Below are 17,180 nucleotides of genomic sequence, written 5' to 3'. Positions count from 1 at the left end.
TTAGCAGCAAGCTATGTAATGAAATGAGACCGAAGGCCCAGTCTTTGTACAGAACACCAGATTATTATCAGGACTCCAGAAATGTGGACATTCAAAGCCAGAAAGGCTTTAGAAAACAACCGGACCTAGTTGAGTTATTCCTCCTTTGCAGCGATTTCCATAAAAGGAAACAAGCCAATGTGGAATTTTTAAATTTTTCTTTTATTATAATTTGTCTTATAGTATTCTAGATCTGAGCAGGAATAGTCAAGTAGAAGGAGGTGGGTTCTGAACACTGTTCATAATCTAGATCCACAATTTGATGAAAAGGATGACAGAGGACACCTTTTAAATAGGCAGGTGCAGGATTACCTTCAGGACAGATTTTTCCTCCATCCTTTCCCATCTCCACTGTAGCCTCATATATCATGATACACATTTCTATCATCAAATCTATGCATTTTGTGTCTTTATTGTTCTTTTTGAAACGTATTGCTCTAGGCTTAAACAAGTGGATGCTGTGTACATTGAGATCAAACTTGTAATTAGGAATTCGGGTGGCAAAGCTCTCCTGAGTGGGTTTTTATGAACCCCTAAAACAGAAAAACAGGATATATAATGCCCACCCACCATCTCCACAGCCAAAATATTTGTCTGGATCCCAAATGCCAGACAGCACTTGCTTTATCTGCTCTTCTATGCCTCTCTTTCCAGAGTCCTGGCTGCCTCATTTCAATAGATAATTGAAATCTTTCTTACTTTCTCAATACTCCGTGGGGAAATTCCACTTGGAAATTCTCTTTCTCCTGTCATTTTTACTTTAGAGTTAAGAGGAGAGGGATGAGCTAGGAATCAGGATTCCTCTCTCTCCCCTTTTTTTTCAAATGACGTAGGGAGTTTGGACATCCTCCCTACCCCCATCTCCCCTCTTTGATGCCTGATTCCTGGAGAATTATAGTTTTCCTTTTAATGCTTGCTGATTACCACATATAGTAGAGCAGCAGGGGCTACCCAAGGAAGAACCTCTGAGCAGATTCTAATCTCCGATCAGCCCCAGCTGCCCGAGTCCGGGGGAGCAGCCGTGGTCCCCACAAGGCCGGTCACAAAGCCCAGCTGAGCTGAAGCGCGATAACATCACACAGAGGCTTCCAGAGTCAGCGGTGCGCCCTGCTCTGCGGGGGCCGCTCCACTCCACCGGGGCTGAGTTCGCCAGGGGACAACTTACGGTGTTCACCGGCCGTCCACGCTGCAAACTCCCAAGTGGGAGGGGGAAAAGCAGCCAAGGCAGTGTCGCGACGAGGAGTAGAGGCAACAAAAGAGGAGAAAGAAGAGGTGCGGGAGGCAGGGAGAGAAAGAGAGACTGGGACACGAGCCCCCGGCTCCCCGAGAGCGCCCCTCCGATGCAGATGGGGGGACTCTCCGGGAGGGGCGGATCTTTCTTGGGGCCCTCTCCGGCCCGCTGCTCAGACAGGTAGTTGGGAGAGAAAGAACAAAGGTGCCTGCGAAGGCAGGCGGCGGTCCCGGGGCGCCCCGGCGGCGGGGAAGGCCAAGACACCCCGCGCCCTGCCCTGCGCGCTGGCGCCCCGACTCTGCGGTCCGAGCGCCGGGCGCCGGTGCCTCCTCCCGCCTCCCCTCTGGCCCCTCGTCGGGGGACTCTGCTTCCGAAGGGACGGGAGGCCGGCTGCAGAGGAAGTGCGGGAGCGGGGGAAGGCCGCGGGGGGGGGGGAGCGCCGGGAGGAGGCGGGGGGCGGGGCGGGGGGCGGGTGCGCCCCTGAGCCACGGAGTCGGGCCGGGTACCGACTGCCATCCTTCCGCAATTTCCCTGTGTCATGGCTCCGGTCTCTTAGCAACAGCCGCCAGTCCGGCCGCCCGGAGCCGCCGCCGCCGCCGCCGCGGGCTCAACTCCACCCGGCGGAGCCCGGCGCGCCGCAGCCACACAAAAGAAGCTCAAGGGCCGGGGACCGCGCGGCTGCAGCGGCCCGCTCGGGGGCGCCCCGGGAGGGGACACCAAGAACTGAGGAGGAGCGCCGGAGGGCAGAAGGGCTCCGAGGCAGGATGCAGGATGCGGAGGACCTGACACTTCTTGGAAACTCTTGGAAATGGCTCCCGCCACAGCGCCGGAGGGGGCTGCGAGCCCAGGGCGGACGCTCGTCCCCGCTGGGCTGCTGAGCAGCGCTCGCGTGGAGGGCCCCGAGGCGCTGTCCCTGCGCCCCGCCGTCGGCTCGGGCTGAAAAAGTTTCTCCATGGTTCCTTTGTGTCGCCCGAGCGCCCGTTCGCCGGTCCCGAGCTTCCCCGGTCTCCCTGGGTAAGTGAGCGATATTGTTTGCTTCTAGTGCTGCCATTTTGAGCACTTCTGTCAATCCCCAGCCCCGGAGCTGCCCCTCCCCAAACCTCCGGTCCCAAAGCCCCGATTTTTCCCTTCTGATGTTCTGGGAGAGAAATTTCCCTGGGCGGGCTACCGGGGATGCGCTGCCCAGAAACAGCGAGTTCAGGATTGCCCTCACTTTGCTCCTGCCTGTCTTCTTTCCAGAAGCGGACTCGCAGCTGCTGCACTCATGTGACTCCAACAGAAATAAGCAGACCAAAGAGAAGGGCGAGGGGCGCGCTGCCCTGCCCGGGAGGGGCTGGGGGTCGAGGACTTGGGTTGGGTGCCTGGCACAGCATGGCGCTCGCAAGCCTGCGGGCTCTGAGCCTCAGTCGCGGAGTGGGGCTTAATCCATCATGAGCGCAGAACTTGAATGTCTCTCTTGGAAGCAGTTGTATTTTTAGACATCACTCCTTTTCTCCCCCCCACCCCATCCTCCATTCCTTAGCCACGGAAAGACCAGCGCCAGGCAAGTCATTTGCGAGGGCAGACAATCTCCACTGCTAAGTTTGCTTTCTTGCATTAAGTCTAAAGGAAAAACCTCAAAGGTGGGTCTTCCATGGGTCCTGACCTTTGTCAGTATTTCCTCAGATGGTGATACATTGGAAAGGAGTTAAGCTTTCAACAGAGCTGGAGGAATAATAAACTAGGGAACTAATTGCTAGCTATTAAACTAATTCTAAAGATCTTCTGTAAACGATTGTTGAAATCCATCCCAATCTTCCCCACATCCTATGCCAGCCAAAGCCGCCTTTCCGAGGAGAAATACATGTGGATGCCTTCCTCCCCCAAGACAGTCAACATCCTGGTACACCTTATCAATGCCTAAACAAAACATAAGCCCTTCTCTCCTGGGAGAGCCACCCTACAGACAGAGTCTGGATTTGCTTCTACAATGTCTTGTCCTTAAAGCCTTCTTGGAGATAACCTCAGACCTCCAGATTATTAAAGATCCTGGAGTCCAAGGGCCAGTTAAAGTAGCAGCCTCTAAGTTGCAAGTACATAAAAAAATGTTATTATGGGTGGTGATGGTGGTAGTGTCCTTCCATCCTTTACATACAGGTACATACACAATGTTTGTACTTATTGGTACAGCTCCTTTAAAGAAAAAAAATTCTAAAGGCTTGCAGATATGTTCTTTCTACTGACCCTTCCTTAACCTACCTAGTGTTTCTTTTTACTGAACCTTAACTAAATTTCAAAGAGGTATTGATTTGCAAACATTCTAAAGAGCTGATTATCATCTGCTTTCCCACATGGAGAAAAGATCCTGCCTATATTGATACAATGAAAGGAATTAGGGGCCAAGGCTTTTCACCCAAGCAACAATTAAAAGCAAAAATTTGCCTAAGTAACCCTACATTTGCAAAGGGTAATTTATTCTAAAACATGATTTATCTTAAAAGGGCTAAAATACCAAAAGACTTGTGAAAGATACCTACATCTTTCAGATTCACGCAATGTCCTTAATTTGAGCATCTCTACTATAGGAGATAACACAACCAATGGGACAGAAAATGTTATACTCTGAGGATTCAGAAAGCCTGGAATTTTAAGAAGTTGACAGATAACTACAGATAGGCCTCTGTGATTTTTTTTTTTTTTTTTTTACTCAGACTCTATTACAAACAACTAAATAAACTTCCTCAGGATAATCCATTGATTATTGCTACTATCCCTTCCCAAAAATGACCTCATGAGAAAAGGATGAAGAAAACAGCTCTCACTTGGGGAAATGCCATCCTATAAATCATCATTATTATGTAGACTGCTTCACCTAGTTAATTGCCTACTCATTTGAATGCTGGGATTCTGTAGACTGCTCTTGGCACATTAATAAGGGGTCAGAAAGCTATTGTGGCAGTTTTATTTTTTTTTAAGATTGTAATTTTCCTACATGAGGAAAAGATTTTTTTCTTGGAGATTCCAGTGGACTTCTGGAATTCCCTGATGAAATTAGCACAAGATACCTTTAAGGAAGTCCCTCTGAGAGGAGGAGAGAAGGCCAGAAGGAAGAGCTCAGTTACATAACCATTACCTAAAACTAAATATTCCACCCCAAGAAGCTGTTCAGATGTTGCAGAGTAAAGATGAGAAGGCTTGAGAGGGATCTGCTTGCCTTTAGCTGTAGGAACAAGAATAGGTGAGAGCAAACTTTGTGAAGGAACTTATTGTCACAGTACTGAAATATGTCTGGTATTTTCTTAGCAATGAATTCTGTTAATTATCTGGAGGAAATAAACTGTCTTCCTGCCAGTGTATGAAGCCTTTCATTTTCATCCGTGAAATGAATTCTTTGCACCTCCATACAATAGTAACTTTCATGACTATTTCAGTAACTTTAGGCTCCACATTGAGAGACTCCTGGGCTTGCCTGAAGACTTGCCACTTCTGTGGCCCCTCCCTTGGGAAATCTTCTGAGTCCAGTGGGACAAAGGAAGAGAAAGGCTCTTGCCATGAGAGTCCTCAAGTCCCCAAACTGAGTATCAATTATTGGCACCTCATTGATTGCCAGCCAAGAGGGTTTGAAATGAATATTGGTGGATTACCTATGTGTGGGGGATGGGATGGGGACGGAAGGAGAAAACTTCTCAAAAATTATTTCATCACCACCTGTCAGTTATGGCAACAGTGCTTCTCTTCACTTATATCTACCCACTTTTGGTCTCTGTACTGGGCTCTTGGACTAGTGGGTAAAGGTTCAGGAGTGTGGGTGGTGGTCACATATGACATGGGATCCGGGATCCTGGAGTGGGGCAATTGCAGCACGTGGGATGTTGCTGCAGTCAAGCCTACACCCTCTGACTGTCTTCCTCTGCTTTGCAGCAGGAGGAGGTGGCGAAGCAGCTAGTGGACAGCTGGCGCCCCCTCTGCACAAGCATCTGCCCCAGCCCCTCAGGCAAGCCCCTATCTCCACGAGTTCGCCATGATCGCCACCGGAGGCCTTCTGAGGATTTCCGCCAGAAAGCAGGATCCCCTCCGCCCCCCAAGCCAGGTCCCTAAGCGCAAGAGGAAAACCAAGAAGAGGCGCAAGAATGACGTGGTGGTGGTGAAAGGCAAGCTGAAGCTCTGCTCCATTTCCGGCCTTATCGCCCTCTGCGGGATCCTCGTGCTACTGGTGGGCATAGCTATGGCTGTGGTGGGCTACTGGCCAAAGACCAACACGGCCAATAGGGAGGGCAGTAAGCAGCTGCTGGCTGCGGGCAGTGCCAACCGCGTCCTAACCACCACCGCCAACAGCAGCAGTGGCAGCAAGAACTCGTCCAGGAGTCACCATGGGACTCCAGAGGGTGTCAACTCCAGTTCCGTGGGCGTGCCCAGAAGCACGCCTCCAGCGCGGTCAGCCCCCCCTCCCTCATCCTCTTCCACGTCGGTGGGCTTCTTTTTCCGCATCTTTTCGGGTTACCTGCACTCAGACAAGCTTAAGGTCTTTGGGCCGCTCATTATGGGCATTGGCATCTTCCTCTTCATCTGCGCCAACGCGGTGCTGCACGAAAACCGAGACAAGAAGACCAAGATCATCAACCTACGTGATCTCTATTCCACCGTCATCGACGTGCACAGCCTTCGCGCCAAAGACCTGGCTGCAGCTGCAGCAGCGGCTGCAGCCGCTGCTGCCTCCTCATCGTCCTCGGCTCCCACCTCGGCGCCCCCTGGGACTGTACCGCTCAACGGCTTCCTGAGCTACGTGCAGTCGCGGGGACTGGAGCTGAAGCCCGGGGGTTGTGGAGGTTCTGGGGACACCTTCGGGGCGGCAGCGATGCTGGCCAGGGGCTCCTGGCCCCACCCCGCGGCACTGGGCGGGGGCGGCGGAAGGGCCCGGGGCGCGGCGTCCCCACCCGACTTGGCCTCATCCCCGCGCTGCCTGCGAGAGCCCCCGAGCCTGGCAGAAGCCGTGTACAGTATCTACCGCGAGCGCTCCGGAGTAGCGGGCCGTCGCCGGGCCACCACCGCTGTGGCTACTGCAGCCGCCACTACCACCGCGGCCGCCAGCGGCAGCAGCAGCCCGGCGCCCTGCAGCCCACCCGAGAGTTGGGGGCGCCAGAGCACCGCCAGCTCCCTCGTGGGCTCCTCACTGAGCGCCTTTGCGCTGCTGCCCTTACAAGGGGACCGCGACAGAGACGGGGAAGCGGAGGGCGCTAGCTGCAGTTGGCAGAGGCCACCCGGGGAACGCGGCTCCCGGGAAATCCCACGGGGCGAGGTTGAACTGAGTTTGACCGACCTTCGCGGCGCGGAGGGTGGCGCGCACTGGGCGCTTGGGGAGCTGGATGAGCCCGGGGGAGCGGCGGCAGCGCACACTGCCAGTGGGCAGGGAGGACGTCTGCCCAGGACCGGCAGGTACGCGGCCTTGAGGCGCCGCAGCACCAGCGGGCTCCCGGACTACCGGGCCCCGCCGTCCCCCGAGCCCCCGCCCTCCCCGCGCGGTGCGGACCTGGACTCCAGCCTTCAGGACACAACCGCCATCCCCTCGCCTCCCCTGCTACAGGAGGACTCGTCCCGTGCCAGGCGGGACTCGGGGAGCTCCCAATCAGATGACCTATCGAGCAGCAATAAGGGCTACACTCCCCTGCAGGAGGCCGGCACCTCCTTGGAGTCGGTGGTGGAAGTAGTAGCCAGTAAAAGGCAAGACTGTGAAGATGCCACCGTTTTGAGTGCGGAGCAGTGTCCCTCAGAGAGTCCCAGCGAGGAGCAACCCGCGGCCGAGCAACCTCAGCCGGTGCAGAGGCAGTTTACAAACAAGGAGAAACTCTTCATGATTTCCCAGTCTCATGCCACAGGAGTTGAAGATGGAGAGCTGGAAAGCACTGGCATTTAGGGGGGAAAGAGGAGCCACAGGGGGGAAAGGAGAGAGAAGATGGAAGAAATACTCATTTGGATTAGTGCATTAACAGCTCCCCAATTCCTTTGTGGACTGGTCTGAGGAAATCATCCAATATCCAAAGAGCTGCAGAATGTTATTCTTGAATTGCATTCACAAGATTCTTGTAGATAACTCCAAGCAAATTTTTTTTTTTTTAAAAAAAAGCTAACTAGTCTTTTATGTCCGATGGTGATTGTATGTTTCATGAAAACCAAATGTATTAAAAGGTCAGCAATCTAGTTCATTAGATAAAATTCTCTTAATTTTCTTAGGATCAAGATAATATATTTTTTACAGTAACTGTGCACTTTACTCCAGTTTTTGTTTTTTGTTTGTTTGTTTTGTTTTGTTTTTGACCCCTAATTTCCCTAACCCTTGTATTTTGGGGCTGGTTTTGTGGATTGCTGCTTGTGAATGACAAGCTTCCTGCCCCCCTCTCTTTGTGGAGCTTTGAAGGGTTGATTTGTTTCAGTTTTCTTAGAATTGATCTTTCTAAATGAATTCAAAGCCCAAAGTATAAGTAATTCAGGAAAGAGCACTCTCTTAGCCCCTTCCCACTCTGCTCATGCAACTGTCCAAAGGCCTCTTTATTTTTTAAAAAGGGTATTTGCATTTTTATACTAGGGTATGTTGCAGAGACTAGAGTGATCCAGAAGTTAGATGGACTGTGAGGTCACAATATCAAGTACACCATGCTTTATTGAGTATTATCACTCCTGTATTGAAAATAGCGTCAATATTTAAAGTCTTTTTTTTTAATAAAAGAAGTTTCCAAACAAACAGTTAAACATAAGATCGCTTCATTTTCCCTGGGAACTAATACTGCTTCACAGTAAACATTTAACAGTTTATCTGATGAATCTAAAATAATTTGCTATGACATTGCTACTTTGACTGTAGTTATCTTCCCCCCAAATATGAGTGAAAGTATGAGGACATCATAATAGTTTTCTGGTATATTTTTAACTTTTAAAAACATAGGACAGTACTAAACAGTTGGGAGTTCCTCTCTTGAGTAGAATGAACCAATGAATAAATAGCATTTTTCTATGATACTTTAAGTTAACCTCAAAGTATTAATTTATAGAGGACCAGGTTCTGTATTCCCTTCCCATCTTCTTGGATTTCATCATTTGATTTTGTTTTTTAGTTTTTGGTCTTGAACCCATGACCCACATAGGCAAAAAGGTAGTGTTTCAGTACTAAACAGATTATTTACATTTGGTGTTATTAAAAGTCAACTAGTTAATGTTCAAGAACAGGAAAGACAAATAATTACAATTCCATTGCCTCTTCCTTTGAGTGTTACCTGAAGAGTTTTGGAATTGCTTTCTTTTTGGCCATTCAGATACAAGTTCTTTACATACAGGAGACTCTTTCTGCAGAAGCCTAAAATACTGATTTCAAAGGAAAACCAGTATAAGATGTGGTCATGTTGGTTTTGGTGCAGAAAGCAGCTGGTCCTGCAGAAATATTGCATATTCAGGATTGAGAGTGGATCCCAGCTCTTGGCATTTGCAATTTTTTTTTTAACATGGCACAGATGCTGGGTCTTCAGCATCTGATCTGTAAAATGAGAACAACTTGACATACCTTTTAGAGCTTTGGGAGGAGATAACAAGGCAGGAGAGGGATTATACATGAAGAGCCTAGTAGACTACTGGCCCAGAGTATGTACGCAAGAAATGGTGGCTTTTGAAACCATTACTACTGTTACAATACATTGTCTGAATGCATGCTGTAGAATAATGAGATTGGACTTCATTGAAATCTGGAATAGCCACTCATTCTCCAATAATCTTAAACAAATCACTTAATCCCTCTGGGCCCTGGAGGATAATATAATCTCTATGATCCCCTTCAGCTCTAAAAGCTTTACTTAAATTCAGAGTATTGGTTTTATCCTGGATATAATCGTATCAAATTTGTGCACAAGACTTATCGAAGAGTGAATATAATTCTTCATAAACTTCCACTTATGTAACAGTCTGTAATGATTTTTTAAAAAAATCTAATTTGTTACCAATTTGGATCTACATTAGGTTAATAACTCACTTAAAGGCTCTGGGTTAATTTATTGAGCTCTCTATGGCACAAAGTGAGTTTACACTAACCAGAGTGACAAGCAAGAATAACAAGACCTTCAGGTAGGGTTAAATTTCAACAGTTCCAATTGTATTAACCCACTTCCCCAAACAAACAAACAAAAGCCAAATTTCACTATGTTTTCTCCATTGTACTGAAAGTGTGTTATTTAAAAGGAGAAATTGGTTCCGGTGTTCTACAATTCTAATCCAGTCCTCAGAAAATACATTATAATGATATTTATCAAATAATAAGGCCATCATTTCTTAGCTTAACTAAACAGGGGTGAGAAGAATAAGATTTATTGTTTATCCCTTACAAACGTTAGAAAATTCAGACTAAACGTGTGGCTTCTGTTGATCTCACACATCTGAGTGCTTTCTGAAATTAAATATCTTCAGCAAGTGAAATGACTTTAAAATCAAATCATTTTTATCTTTTTAAAAAAATTTGGGGGGGGGCTGTAGAGGGATAGCATACCTTTATTTTATTTGCTTATTTTTGTATGCAGTGCTAAGGATCAAACCCAGTGCCTCACCGGTGCTAGGTGAGCGCTCTGCCACTGAGCCACAGCCTCAGCCCCAAGTCATATCTATCTTAACCATTGTGCAGTTTAACCAGTTTTTTTCCCCCACCAGATTTTTTTTTTTGCCTGAAGATAAATTCAATTCTACAAATTTTGAGAGACACCTGGGATTTCCTCAGACTTCAGGAGGAATCCTTTCCAATGATAACTGTGAAAATTCACAGTATTAACTTGCATAGGAGCAAAAATCTTTTGCAATAATAGAGCTAATTGTTACTCAATATTTACTGTGATCTAAATACTGTTCTACCAGCTTGACATATATTATATCAGTTAATCCTCATAACAACTTTATTGAAGTAGGATTGGTATTATCCCCACTTTACAGAGAAAGATATTGAGGTCAGAGGGATGGAGTATTTACCCATAATTACACAACTGGTAAAGGGAGCTAGGATTTTGAGAGTTTTGACCATTGTATGAACATGCTGGCAAATGCTGAGATGAAATTAGCATTTTTATAGATGACTGAAATACTTCATACCTCCTTGGATTTCCACTGAATTCCTTTCCGGAACAATTTTTAGACATATGCAGAGCAATGGTAGAATTACAGTAAGAGGTAAAGTTGGTGTTTGTGTTTTAGTCTTTAGACCAACAAAAGACTTTTTGTGTTTTTTTCCTAAGTGACTTGGCAGACTTTTTGGACCTAATCAATGAAAGGGCATATTTGGAGGGAACTTAGAATCCCCCACCTTGTACTTACAACCATATGTAGTATGATTCAGAGGCAACAAGCAGTGGCAGGCCTCAGATGCTGAAATAATCATGGAAACTGGCAACAATCCCCCCCCCCATTTCTATCATGTTCAGGGATGATCAGGGGCATGTTACTTGTCCTCTCTGTATCTCAGTTTTCCTTTCCATACAATAAGAATAGGAATGGTACACCACAGGACTGGATGCAGATTAAATGAATGTATTTCTCTGTAAAGTGCTTATAACAGGCTTGGGACATAGTGTTATAAAAGTGTCATTTCTTTTATTTCAAATAGAATCAGCTGCTAAATAGAATTATTTCATCCATCCTTCCTTTTTATTAACAATCACTTTAGGTTTAAAAGCTTAATATGTAAGGCAACATAGCATAGTGGCTTGAGTGTGACTTAGAGAGCTTCCAAAGCACTGAGTTTTGACATCTATTAAGTGGAAGTAATAAATGGCATTTGACTTATAGAATTAATTGTTCAAATGAGGGCTAAATAAATTAATATGTTCAAAGGACTTAGAAAAAGTTCTGGCGCACACACAAAGTCTAGTAAATATTAACCAGTAAGGCAAAATAATTAAAGAAATATAAATATTAGACTAAATTCATTATTCAGTTATTACAGACACAACCTTAACTTTACTGTTCTGAAACATCTTAATAACTTAGGTGTATCAGAAAATAAAATAGAACTTAAAAACTGAAAACTTGTACTCCTGCAACAGCCCCTGGTAGAAAGAACATAAAACAAATAAGAACTAGACACATGTTCCTATGGTTCATGACCATGGTATTGTATGACAATGAATGAGTATTCAAATTGCTCATGTGACTGCATTTTGTTTAGGATTAGACCATTTCCATTTACTGAAGCTGGTCACATCAGAAGGGTCAGCAAGCCCCTGAGGTCCCAGTCCTTGTCTGTCAAAAAGTCCTGAGGAAAGATTAGGAGTTTTTGTTTTGTTTTGTTTTGGTACCAGGGATTGAATCCAGGGGCACTTAGCCACTGAGCCACATCCTCAACTCTTTCTATTTTTTATTTACAACAGAGTCTTACTAAGTTGCTTAAGGTCTCACAAAGTTACTGAGCTGGCTTTGAACTTGTGATCCTCCTGCCTAAGCCTCCAGAGTCAATGGGATTACAAGGAACTCCTTTATTTAAATTGTCTTGAAAAAAGTATTTCCTGTTAATTGTCTCTTCACTCATTTTGAATTTCTCATAAAAATGCAGTTTTGAGTATGTTTTGCGGGGAGTTAGAGAATTTAAAAAAATTTCAAACAATATATTATTAGTGCAAACTAAGTAAAAGGATTTGTATTTTATTAAAACAGTATTTTTGCCAAGATATAAAAATTTGTTTTATAGTAATGCAATTTATAAATAAGATCTTCTTGTATTAAGGTTGCAGTTTAAGGTGAATGCTTTCCTCATTCATAACAAAGAAAGAATAGGAGTGACATAGATGGAGTTGGATTTTGATAGACTCAGACTATTGTTTTAATTTTGTTGGGGGGAGGCTAAAAAGTCTTTGGATGAATATTTGAATATTCAGAATAAGTTTTTTCATGAGTAACTTTGAAAGTCATTCTAAGACTTTTTTTTTTCTTCTTTCCAGGGAAACCATCTTTGAGGTTTTTTTCTTCAAAAAGGAATGAGTTTCTTTAAGTGGATATGAAAATTATGTTTTTTTATTAAGCCACCACAAGTTGGGAAGTCCCACTTTAGTCAAACAGCTGCCTGCCACTCTCCAAATTGCTTTTTCTCTGTGTGCCATTTGTCTATCTGTGATGTTTACAAAGCACTGGGCTAGTGTTGGGTCCAGCTGGCTTGAACCACAGTAGGGTTATATATCAATGCCCAGAGTTTTAGCTCATATCCCAGAGCAAGAGGCCATTTAGAGATTCTACTACCTGAAAATATATTGTTATTCACCTAAGTTGGCTCTCACCCTTGCCCTTTCAATAATGCCAGCTCAGATGTAGTCCTGCATGACAAACAGAATATTTGTTATCTCATTACTAAGATAATATATTGAGGTCAAAAGACTAAAAAAGCTCACATACACACCTGGGCTATCACAAAGACTTCCTGTCTCCCTAACCTGTGCTTCAGATCCTACCTTTGACCAAGTGCTAGCAAGAGCAGGAGGCTGGCTGTGGATAACAAGAGAAGACAGGAGGAGGCAGACCCAGGGTGGAAGGAAAAGAGAATCCTATGAAAGATAAAACAGATAAAGTCATGCTAGAATCTCTAGGAACTTTTTCTTGGTCTTATGAAAGAGCACATGGTTACTCTTGTTTGTGGATCATTTTTATATCTAGACAAGAGTCTTAAGATGACAAATTATAATAGCTTTTACTCCTCAGAAAATACTCTTTAGGCAAATGCATGGCTAGACATAAATTTGTATATTTTTCAATATTTAATAAATTGTGATATTGTCAATTCTCTTGATACTACTAGGTACTAATGGTCTAATAATGTTTAATGATTGAAAGGAAATCTATGGGCAAATTTACAATTGTTTTTAAGTTGAGAAACTCAATTATCTGTCTATACTTTCAAAGGAAGAAAATCCAAAGTTATTATTAACTGATGCACTAGGTCAGTTGGAGCCAACCAGGTCAAAAAAGTTACTTTGGCTCAGTGTAGGATTTGTAGAACTGTTTTGTTTTATGTGTGTACTTGCATTACCACTTCATTTTGTAAAGATTTAACTTAAAAGAAAATAACTTCACTTGTAGGGGTAAGTGGCTGTGGCCCAAGCTGCTTCCCTCTTGGTGGAATATACAAATCATTTTCAGATCAGCTCAAGATATATTCCAAACTGCTTATCATGTGTCAAGTAGGTGCTGTGCTTTCGGTACAAAGGAGGAAAATAGGAACAACATAGCATCTCTACTTGCAGGCATTTGCAGTAGAGTTGTTTTTTGAGACAACACATCACCAATAATTTCAATACAGTGTAAGTTAAACATTGCAAGAGTCACGTGGGCCTTCGTGCTACATCCTGAGAAATGAAGAAATGTCAGGTAGGTACAGAAAGGTGGGCAAGGAGTATTGGCATGAATACTTGCAAAAGGCAAACTCAATGCAGCATTCTAGATTTTCACAAGCTAACTTAGATTGGACTTTCCCCTGGTGTCCCCACAGGAGCTGAGTGAGGTTTTTATTTTGAGAAGAACATATCAAAATTATATATTTCTATATCTAAAGATATAGAGAAATAAATATCTTTTTATATATAGTAGAAGCATATTTGAATTAAGATTAAAGTGACAAGGGCATTAAAATACTCATATTCCCTGCATTTAGATATTTAATTATTCCCCATTTAGGACTGACTTCTACTAACAGGTCTTCCCAACTAAGAAGTATCAATACATGGAACTAACAAACCACATTCATATTGGAACTAAGCTATCTTTATGAGAAAGAACGATTTTGGTTAAATTACATATTGCTTGAAAAATAACATTTAATTTAAAACTCCAAGTTCTGGAAATTATGTCTTTAGATGGGCATATAAAGAGATATAACTTGAAAGAAGAATTTGTCACTTGGCAATGTTTTGTGTACAGTTCCTGGATGGTGGGTAATACTGTGTTCATCCTTGTGTAGTGAACATTAGAGACAATATAAACTTGGGGCCTATTTTATCTGGCTACAAGTCATTTTTCATAATCTAGTTGAGATAACTGAAAGTATTTCTATAGATTCCTCTACTGATTTGAAACATCACTTATGTCACAGAAAAACTAACTTGTTTTTGTTAATAGCAAGCATTCCATTCTTATTTTTCCTCACATACGTGTTCAGAGCAAAAGGAAAAATTACTCAAGTCCCAGATATCATGTTGCAAATGAATTTTCTTTGTGGACTGGTACCAAAAGTCTATGCCCTTTGATTTCTAAAGAGCCAGTCAACTGAGGAATCCCTGAAAACAGATTTGGCCAAAATAATGCAGTATCAATGCAGCTTTGTTTACTTACAAATCTGCAAAGAAAAACATATATGCAAAAAAAATGCTTTTCAAGAGAAATATTCTATTAAAGCAAGAGATTATATTAGTGTGTTTGAATTCCCTGCATAATTACTTGATTCTTCAAAATCTTTTTAGATTTTTAGTGCATACATAATCAAGGCAAAAGTATAAGATGTATTTATTCTTTTTTCTAATCCATGTAAGTAAGAATTTTGCAAAAATACTTTATATTACAGTAATGTAATGTAAATTGGATGTTACCAATTGAAGTTTTATTGCCAGAGTCACTAATAAATCTTTCCTAGAGATATAGTTATTGGTAAGAGGTTTAAAATTTGGAATGCTGGTAGATAAAGTGTTGGATAGATATGGTGAGGTAAATGATGTCTTAAAGCAAATAGGATCCTTGATAAAAAGCAAGAAAATTCAAAGGATGAATCTGGTGACCTAAATGCTAATCCTTCTGCTTATGTAACTACACAGCTTGGTGTGTTTGGAACACTGAATATGACTTCCTTGCTTGTTTATTTGATTGTATAATTTCTTCCATTTGTATTCCTAATTTCATTTCAGCTTCATGCCTGAGAACATTTCTTGATTTATGAGTCTTGCTTGGGATTACTACTTTAGGGAAAAATGAATGCATTAATAACAATAGTAATAATAACAATAGGCTTATTAGGGACCAAAAAGTAATTTGAGCAAATCACTAATAATATAGTAATTGTTTGTTCCCCAATTTTTTGAGATATCTTCTCGTGTAGAGAACAAATTGACTGATATCTTTTTGAATCATGCTGCTGAAAAGTCAAAACACAGTTAAATTGTATGCTCACAACTTCCCCATTCCTATATCCCATGGATGTTGGGCAGTAGAAACTTTATTCTATTATATGGTATATTCTAAGTCAGAGATGTGGTGGTGAATACTTTCTGAGATTTCTTTCATTATTACACAAATGAAAATGAAATTTAATAATGCTCTAACTGCCTGATAAAAAATTCCATCTTTAATTAAGTCAATGGCAATTAAACATGACACTTACCAATAATTTGAGCAGAGCATCTGGCCAGGCTGGAAGAATGAATCATGTTCAATGGAAGCTTCAAATCATAGCAAATAAATAAATAAAGTGAAAAAAAAATCCCTTCAGGCATGATCAGGGTCATGAGCAAAAATATCCAAGTTGTTGTGTGGCAACTCCTAATGCAACATAATTTTAGAAAATTATTTAGTGATTGTATAAATGTGACATGCCTGAAAAAATGCTAATTAAACTGGTTTACACAATGGTTGAGATGTATAATTATTTAGCCATGCTCCCACAGTCATTTACAAAGAAATTGTAAATTCCAGTTCTAAAAGTCTGTTTTGGATTATAAACACTGGAGCTGAGGGTTTTATGTAGACTTTTCTCTCCATTGAAAATTATGATATCTGGGTAGTGTCACAGGGCTGCTTCACTCTTCTCTGATTTCACTGACACAGTTTAGGAAGAGCAACCTCAACAGTAATGATCTACACCCTCTGGTCTTTGCCCAACATCTTTCAGCACACTTAATTCATGAAAAAAAAAAAAGACAGGAATAAGATATTAGATTGGCCTCCAAATGAATAATTCAGTCATTGTAACTTTTGATTCATAAACTCTCCTTACAACCTTAATGGGAGCTGATGGAGTAAATGGTTGCAAAGATGAACCACAATGCCCTGTTAAAATCCAGAACATTTTAACCATAATGTCTAAAACTAATGAATGCCTGAGATTGATTTCCAGATTCTGGCTTGGAATTGTCAGCTTGGGAATCTACAAGTTGAAATGTTGAAATGAAAATGAGGATGGATGATAGAAGCACTGGTAGAACCACTTCCTGGGATTTTCAGTTGCAAAACTTATGAACTGAAGGAGATCCCAGAGTCGTGCTTGGTGTGTGTGTGCACACATATGTGTATCAGTGAATGACCCACTGAAGCATAAAACAGGCCGTCCTTGAAACTTACTGCTTTATTCCAAGGTCTGTAAACAAGACAAAACAAAAAAAAATTGCTTTTGCAAATAAATCACATAGCATAGTAACAAAACCCTCCCTTCAAGCAGATAATAGGACTGACAAGCCTTGGGTGACATAGGTCTTATGGCAAAATTAAGAAAATCAACAAATTCCAAATCATAATTTCTGCCTAGAATTCTGCCCTAGCCCAGGCTTGAGAATTAACTTGATTGAATTTATATTACCAAAGCAAATACATGAGACTCAATGACCACTTTCATGATCAGTTTTTATATTTTATTTCGGTTTTTATATCAAATGGTTTATCTTCTCATTATGCCTACCATAGTCAATATTATGACCAAGAGTGAAAAACCTATGTTCTGTAATTCTGGCCCTTGCCACAAAGACTTCATAAGGCTAGGAAAAAGGCCCTGCAAAATCAAGTGAACCAAACCAATGTCAATTTCACAGGCATTGGAACTGATTTCAAACTAATTTTTCATAATTAAATTAAAATAAACTAGGAATAATTTAGTTGCTTAATTTGAACATATGTGATCTCCTCCTTCCTACTCTAATTAGCAAGTTCAGAGATGGTCAAAATAATTTTGAAA

General features: G+C 42.6%; 1 protein-coding gene across 2 annotated transcripts; it reads left to right on the top strand.

The window, feature by feature from the left end:
• The first annotated feature begins 1,792 nt into the window (after positions 1-1,792).
• Positions 1,793-13,031, top strand: Tmem200c (transmembrane protein 200C). Of its 2 annotated transcripts, none has more exons than XR_009228893.1 (3): positions 1,793-2,284; positions 5,171-7,432; positions 12,202-13,031. XR_009228893.1 is itself a non-coding variant. In XM_046467446.2 (3 exons), the coding sequence occupies exon 3, from the start codon at positions 5,271-5,273 to the stop codon at positions 7,158-7,160; it is 1,890 nt and encodes a 629-aa protein (XP_046323402.1). In that variant the 5' UTR covers positions 1,793-2,284; positions 2,793-2,892; positions 5,171-5,270; the 3' UTR covers positions 7,161-12,195. The 2 variants fall into 2 exon arrangements, 1 of the variants encoding a protein (XP_046323402.1); XM_046467446.2 differs by lacking the exon at positions 12,202-13,031 and adding an exon at positions 2,793-2,892 and having other exon boundaries at positions 5,171-12,195.
• The last annotated feature ends 4,149 nt before the right edge of the window (positions 13,032-17,180 follow it).

Source organism: Marmota monax, unplaced genomic scaffold (genome assembly GCF_021218885.2).
Source record: "Marmota monax isolate L192 unplaced genomic scaffold, Marmota_monax_Labrador192_F-V1.1 WCK01_AAM20220418_F8-fsc00103, whole genome shotgun sequence".
NCBI lineage: Eukaryota > Metazoa > Chordata > Mammalia > Rodentia > Sciuridae > Marmota > Marmota monax.
This window is presented reverse-complemented; position numbering and strand designations above follow the sequence as displayed.

Bases quoted from the DNA above. Each gene is read 5' to 3' on its own strand.
- Tmem200c (XM_046467446.2), top strand. From the start codon at position 5,271: ATGATCGCCACCGGAGGCCTTCTGAGGATTTCCGCCAGAAAGCAGGAT.